This window comes from Manduca sexta, chromosome 21 (assembly GCF_014839805.1).
Source record: "Manduca sexta isolate Smith_Timp_Sample1 chromosome 21, JHU_Msex_v1.0, whole genome shotgun sequence".
Classification (NCBI taxonomy): Eukaryota; Metazoa; Arthropoda; class Insecta; order Lepidoptera; family Sphingidae; genus Manduca; species Manduca sexta.
In genome coordinates, this window is record NC_051135.1 from 7,242,246 (window position 1) to 7,250,632 (window position 8,387).

At 34.2% G+C, this 8,387-nt stretch overlaps 1 protein-coding gene across 1 annotated transcript in view; it reads left to right on the forward strand.

Annotated features, from left to right (window-relative positions):
- LOC115444285 (NADP-dependent malic enzyme) overlaps positions 1-7,909 on the forward strand; it is a 32,150-nt gene extending 24,241 nt beyond the window's left edge. Inside the window, exons 10-12 of the mRNA XM_030170011.2 lie at positions 1,365-1,535; positions 2,750-2,873; positions 5,614-7,909. Coding sequence (XP_030025871.1) covers positions 1,365-1,535; positions 2,750-2,873; positions 5,614-5,774 — 456 coding nt within the window. The 3' untranslated portion in view covers positions 5,775-7,909. The remainder of the gene's footprint in view (positions 1-1,364; positions 1,536-2,749; positions 2,874-5,613) is intronic.
- Positions 7,910-8,387: the final 478 nt, after the last annotated feature.

The window sequence follows — 8,387 nt, forward strand, 5'->3', positions numbered from 1 at the left end:
GGCGTCCCGACAAAAGTGATGACTCTGCCTGTAGGTCTATTAGAGACACTATTTTGTCCTTACTCTGACGTTAAACGTCATTTAATATAACAAGAGAAAATACTTTATCGGCCGGGCAAGTTGTTTTTTTTATAGACATATAGCACGACGTGTGTCTTTTGCTTTCAAACTTGACATTGGCAGAATTGTAAAAACGATACAGCGAATCACAACAAATTAGAATTACATACAACGTTTTTAGCAGAACGGTTAGATTTAGGGAAGAGTTGGATATGTTTAGTTGTTTACATTTCTGTCGGCCAGTTTCATCGGATCGAACTGTTAATTTAAATTGGTATTGTTAGTTAATGTCGGCGACCATCACTTATTTTGGACCATTCAACTTCACATTAAAGTCATTGTCGTTGGATGATTTCGAGCAACGTTGAATTAAAACTTCCAAATAATATGTTACTGATTTTCTTTTTCGATGTAATTTATGCCCAGAATGTGTCGATAACTTTTTTTTTCTATTAAAAGTCTACGGTGGGAATATTTTCCTAGGCAACAGATCCTAATCTTACCACATAGCGATAAAATGCTGTAAAATTATCTTTATTATGATCATAAATCGCTATTTATGGTAATTACTTGCGATTGTAAGTCGGAATTACCGCTTGGCTAGTCGATATCGTTAAGTTTGTATCCGCTATCGTTATCGTTTGTATGTTTTTATTGTTACCATAATCCCAGATGCGATAAATGTGTATTTTTAATGTCAAAGAAAAAACTCAACACACACTTATAATTACTCGAAATATTATGAAACCGACAATTTACATTCAATGTACTTTTGGAACGTAGACTACGGCATTACTGGTGTGGGAGTACGGATAAAAAATAAGTAGGAAGATGAGGTTTAAAAATCTCAAATCTTGCAAAAGTGTATACATAAATACTAATATTTTTTAAATGCTTGATAATTAATTACCATGTAGCTGGATCGCCAAGTTTTTAACGGATACTGAAGCGTAGAAGGATGTGAAATTTATGAAATTAAGGAGTATAAACATTGGAGTAGCTTCGGACTTTCTCTAGGCGAAGCGGGTAGGAAGGGGTTGTTGTTAAGTGGCGTGATAAGCAAAAAAAATGGCGACGAATTCCACTGTATCAAGCGAGGACACTGTAAGCGTAAGAACTTTTCTAGGGAAGACAAAGACGTTTCTAGGATGGGTACCGACAACATTCACCCTCTAACATCGCTACGCCCATGAATATAAAGTACATAATAAAACTGCAAATCCGAAGCTAAACTATTCCATTTGTTAAACCAAAATTTAAAACTCACTACCAAATACTTATTGAACCAAATGTTTATTTTACAGGGTCGTTGCATCTTCGCTTCGGGTTCGCCGTTCCCCCCAGTGAACTTCAACGGCAAGGAGTTCCGTCCCGGCCAGGGGAACAACTCGTACATCTTCCCTGGCGTGGCGTTGGGCGTCATCGCCACTGCCACACATCATATATCCGAAAACATGTTCCTCACCGCTGCTAGGGTATGTATGCAAATTAATACTTTAGAAACCGGTTATAACGAAGCACCGGTTATTACGATTAATCTCTATTTTTAATAAACGACCCTAAACGCGATTTATATCAAAAAAAGTCTAATCAGAGCAATGATTTTCATGACATACCTACTTAAAAAATCCTTTTTCTTCATTGGTTATTTTTCTTAACCCGATAAAGATTGGCATAATTTATTTAAAACGGTTGCAAATGGCAATGGCAACTCTCTGGCAAACACTTGTATAAAGAAGAGGGTTGTTAATAAGGACTTTGCGATACAATAACTAGATTAGATGTTCCCTTCAATGTCGTTATAACAGGTTTTCATTACATGTGCAGTTTGATTATCAATCATCAAGATTATCATTATCATAATTACATTTATTTTTATTAAGTTTGGTTTGTGATAATTTAAAGCGACTACGATAGACGATTTGGTCCTTATTAAATACACATCGGTACAATAGCGCTCTGAGGTCCTGGGTTCGAATCCCGGGTCGGGCAAAGTGATATTTGGGTTTTTCTGCTCAGTATCAGCCCGGAGTCTGGAATTTGTGCCCGATATAGCGATAGGCTCGCCCCCTATCACATCATGGGACGGAACATACTTGGCGAAAAGTGGGTGCCCTAGTTGCGCCTCTGCATACCCCTTCGGGGATAAAATGCGTGATGTTATGTATGTATGTATGTATGTAAATACACATATTATGCATGACAATCAGTAGATTAAATTTAACTTTTCGTTGCATCATGAGTCTTCAAATTGTTTGTTGCTTTACCCCACTGGGATTAAAAGCCTTGGCTACAAAGATAGAAAGATAAATAAATAGTTACAAAGGATATCATTTTTTATGGTTACGCCAAATCACAAAAATAAAACACACACGCACACGCCTTTATCGACTAAGGAGCGGGCCAAGGTGCAACTGGACACCTACTTTTTACCAAATGTTTTCGTTCCATGATATTATCGGGGCAAGGCTTTCGCCATATCTGGCATATATTCCAAATTTCGGGCTGGTACTCAACAGAAATACCCAATATCAATTTGTCCGACCCAGAATTCAAACCTGCAAGCTCACCTACGAGCTTAGTCGTACCGCGCGCGTCCTACAACTACACCACCAAGGCAGCCATTACACACATCTATGTTTTATGTTAATGCCCAAAACAATACTTGTAAGATTTTTATCTTTTACAGACTCTAGCCAATTACGTGAGTGAGGACGATCTGTCGATCGGTCGTATTTATCCCTCGCTGGCCGAGGTGAAGGAGGTCTCCGTGGCTATCGCCATTGAAGTTGCCAAGACGGCTTACGACGAAGGTATGTCATTAAGGTTCAATATTGCGTTAAATAATCAATTATTGTCAAAGACATTAAACTATATAGTTAGTTATAGACCGGATATCATGCCCAATTTTTTCTCCTAAAGTTATTAATAATAATAATAATAATATCAGCCCTGTATTATACACTTGCCCACTGCTGAGCACGGGCCTCCTCTACTACTGAGAGGGATTAGGCCTTAGTCCACCACGCTGGCCTAGTGCGGATTGGTAGACTTCACACACCCTCGAAATTCCTATAGAGAACTTCTCAGATGTGCAGGTTTCCTCACGATGTTTTCCTTCACCTTAACCTAAAGTTATTACTATTTGGTAATAAGACGCTGTCTTATTTGAAATGTCGTTCATCGCCGTTTGACAAGATGTTACAGCGTCCATATATATTAATACAAAAATAATATATTTACAGAAAATATGTTAATATTCGCTTTAAAAACGTGCAAATCATGATATGGAAAGAATATGAAGTATTTTACATTGATATTTTGCTATTTCGCAGTAGATTGAGTTACCATCACATAAGCGCAAAATTTTTGTATGACTATCTTCCCAATGTCCGCTCTATATAAACTTAGAACTCTTTAATTATTATCCTTTTATGCTTTTATTTAAGCAATGTGAAATTAATGAAATATATTTTTGTGTCGCGTTTCGATATTATACTACGTACATTCGTTTTCAAACAGGCCGGCATAATTATGTCGACTGGCGAGAGTAGTCGTGTCTCGTCAGTCGATATTATATCTGGACCTCTGAACTTTGACGAAACTGAATAAAAAAGAAAATATAATACAATAGTAATACATATTCTGCTATCAGGTTTGGTCTCAATATATCCCACGCCGACGGACCTATCGCAACACATGAGGTCATATTTATACAATTTTTGCTACGAGTGCCAATTGCCAGACATGTTCCCCTGGCCAGAATGTTCGAAAGTCTCTTACAAGAATGCGAAGGGCCGACATTTTCCATGTCATATATAATGTGAAATGTATAGTGGTAACGAATAATCGATTTGTCATTTTGTTGATTTTAGATTGTAATTTAATCGATTCTTTGTAGGGTTATTATAAGTAATATTCTTTGACATCGTTTTTGTAATATTAGATATCAGTAATCAGTACACATTAGGTCTTGTAGTAAAATTATACTCTGCTTTGTACATTCATAGGTTTTGAATTTTGAAAGGTAGAATCGATATTCTATCTGTCGATACTCGATACTTAGTACACAATGCCAATATTAAAAGTGTTGTGTTTGCAATTAGTATCGATACGGTGAAGTTTCACCTGACATTCTCCTTTCGTTCTCGAAACTTCTACACGCCGTAGTATCATATCATCTTGAAAGCAAAACTTATTGTCGATACAGAGGGATAATAACCGATTTTTAAATTCGATATAATTGATATAGAATCGAATTGTACATTACAAGTATGGTATATTATTGAATATACTTAATGAAAAAAAATATGTTACATTTAGTTTTGAGATATTATTTGAGTGTAAGAGAATAATAGTACACTGATAGATATGTAATGTAGAGTAATAACATAGTAGTATAATTGTATTCTTAACGTCAGTATTTTCCTTAGAAGACTACCTAAAATATATATTTTTTAAGTTTCGTAATTAATTTGATCCTACAGCTAGAAACATATTCAGAAAACCGAATTAAAATATGGAATGATTTAATAACACTTTAATGCAGGAACTTTAATTTTATCAAGGTAACATTTTATGCTTATTTTGAAACTGTATTATACCTCTCACAAAAAATACGTGAGGAACTTACTGATTACTCATAATTACGATGTGAATAGTATTGGAATATGGGAAATGATCCAAATATAAAGCTATGTCGAAATGTAGTTGACATAACCCCAGTAGTTATCAAAGGACGCATTCGATAATTTATAGCTACCTATCTCAGATTACTACAAGGGGCTGTTCAAGTATTACTTAACGCAATTTTTGAAGATTTTTGACCCCCACCACCACATGTAACGCGCCGTAACGTTTTCCTGTACGCCCTCGCCCCCCCCCTCAAAAAGTTATGTAACTCTAAAATTACAATTTTTTTTTCGCAAAGTATCGGAAAATCGTTAAAATACCTTTGTTTTTTGTTTTTTATAAAAAATCCAATAACGCGTTGTACGAACCCCGCCTCCCGCGCCTGTAACGCATCGTAACGTTTTACAAGACCACCCCTCCAAATTGCGTTACGTAATACTTGAACGGCCCCTAAGAACTGTACCGAGTACCGAAATGCTTTTTTATGGTGTCGTTGAGAGTATGCGGTTTGAAAGTATTTTCGCATCTATGAGCACAGAGATCTCTGAAGACCCATCATTGAATTATAATTATAAGGCTCTATGTTAATTTGTTTCGAAAAATTTACTCGATAAAAGTCACCTAGGATTGCTATGCCATTTATGAATAACCTTATCGTATACAAGCGATTTTTTTGGTAACAATTAAAAAAGACAATAATTCATAATTCCTCCTTTATTTTTCTCTCGGGATAGTAGGATTTTTCAATTAAAACGACGTAGAATCATGGGATATATATTATTTTATTTGCACATAACATATAACATAGAACATCGTAATTTTGCCAGCGATATACTAAGATAACCGTAATAATAAGATACAAACGTCATCAATGATAATTACATCACCATGTATATCACATAAAGGTGTTGTTTTTTCCAGGTCTGGCCTCAGTGTACCCAGAGCCGAAAGACTTAACGAAACACGTACAAAACCAAATGTACAGCTATTATTACGAGAGTGCCATGCCCATAGTGTGGGACTGGAAACCGGAAGAGAAGTTCAACGTGAGACCCATACAGCCAGTGCCCAAGAACATCTAAACAGTATTAGATTTATTTGTATTAGTCAATGACGCAGGGACACGTTTCGTTTCTGTGTACTGTCAAGCATAAAAGTCATAAATCTACAATAGATATAAGTTAATTCAAAATGGAAGATTATATTGTACGCATTACGCGGAGTTGCGATAGCATTCGTTGTGTTGCAAGTTATTTTTATCAAAACATCAATGTATTATTGAAAGTATCTTTTCAGTTTCGTTTATAATTTAAAATGATTTATACATATTAAGACCATTTCAAGATCTAAAAAAAATGAGATTATATGAACTCTTAGTGTTAAAATAAGTTTTAATTTAGGAGTACTTTTGTGTTTTTAAGTATATTGTCAAATATCGACCATTGAGTGGTTAGTTTTAGTTTATATCGTGCTTCAAGCACACGGAATAAGATAAGGGAATTGAATCGGTGACGGCATGTTATGACTTAAAATAATTGACTTTTATGATTGACTGTACAATCATTTAATAATTTAAAGCGCCCGAACATTTTTTCTTATACCATGGTGCGGTTTTATTTTTCCATGGTCGACGCAATAAGTTCGGCGCAAAAAAAAAAATGTTTTTAATAAATCGGAGTGTTCAGTGGTTTCCATTTATTATTAAAGATAATCACACAAAGTATTTTATAACTTCTATATAACGTGTATGTATGTATGTTGTCTACGGATCTTAGTAATTTAATCGGAACGCTTCATTAATTCACATCAAGTAACTTATTCCAATCGTATAAATCATGTTAATAGTAAGTTACTTGACGTTAAGTCATTGTCATCATTCAAAATCGTAATGTGCGTGTAGCGAGTAGAAGAATATATCGATTTAAAAAAAAATCATATGTGTGAGAATAATAATTATGGTGGCCTTTTGTCATTGTTTTAGCTTGTCACTGATTGTTCGTAGATTTTTAAATGTATTTAAATGTGTCTACACCTCGATTTCAACACAAAATGCACTTAAAATTATGACGTAATGTCGATCGATTAAGAATCGTTGTTAAAAACTTTTTTAATTCATGAAAATATGATTTATTTTATTTCTTGAAGCGTTTGTATGTTGCAACGACTTCGAACGAAGACATTTACACGTATTTCTCAACATTAATTTATTCTTAGCAAATGTTTTAGCAAATTTTGGTATTGTATGTATATATTAAGATCCATGTACGTAGATATAAATTATCAGACTTGTCCCTCCTTAATACATGACCAAAAATTCGTATCAGCTACTAGAGTTTATCGATAAATAGACGTTGAACAATATTATTTTCAGACAGCCAGATGGCATTGGTTTTGCAACCACACAGCCAAGGATAAATATATTTATGTTTATTAATATTATTCTGTTTTGGTTACACAGTCTAGTCACCGCAGTATTGGTATTCTGCGAACACAATGCATTTTCAGTTTATTTATTAAGAGTTAAAACGCCACCTCGTGAATAATAAAGACATTTACAATAATTTTAAGATCATTCATTTGAGTGTAGTGCCACCATCATGTGAAAATATATTTGGGTATTATTTTATTGTACTTGAACTTCCATAGGCAACAATTTGTAACATAGACTAAAAACGTCTGCTCTGGCATAGAGAAAACGTATTTTTATTCGTATTAAAGTCTATTGTCCGGTGTACACACTATTTGTGTTAAATAAAAAATTCTCGCGTTAGATAATTAGATCGAATGTTATTGTATATTTGACTAAGATGTTTTTAGTATTATTTTCGAGTTCAGTATTTGATAGTGAGACAACGTTTTCGCTGAGCGAATAAAAACAGTTATGTACGTATTTCCGATTTATTTATGTGAACATAATGTATCCGATGATACTATGTGATTTATGTTGCTGTGAACATTGTTTGTTTCGACTAACATTAAATGTGTTTAAATTTGTTTTCCGTTTTCGACTAATATGTTGATTGGTAATTTTGTCGTCAATTAATACGTACTTTATTTTTATCAGGGTGTTTGATATAGGACAAATATTTTCTCCACATTACCCAATCATAAACGTAACACTGCGGAATATATGATATTGCATGTTGTATGACTAGTTAATTGAATTGTTGCGACAAAATAAATTATAGGTGTTACTAATTAAACATGTTCGAAAACATATTTTTGTTTTATTTACATTGTAATACTACCTATTTTATTATTTACACTTATTATTATTTATTATTATGTTGTATTTTTCCTGCGGGAAATCACGGCATGAAGGCCGGTCCTTTAGGAAGGCTTGCGTGGGGACATGGACCCAACACGTAGAGGCCCCTTTGAGATACATGACTCTAGTTGGGGTTTACACACCTTGCGAGTACTCTCTCTGTCTGTACTTATGGAAGAATTAATTATTGTTTTATTTATTACTTATTATTATTTACACAGTTTTTTTTTTATTTACACTTCATATACAATTAAATATTAATGTAAAGCTAAAACCAAGTTTGTGGGGTCGCCACCCTTGTCACACGGCCGCCATCTTGGAAATAGGGGTAGAAATGGTTTTTACGACGTATTTCTTAAACTATTTATCTGACAAAAAAAATGTATAAACATTTTTTGTTGCAAATTAAATTCTCTACAACTTTGGT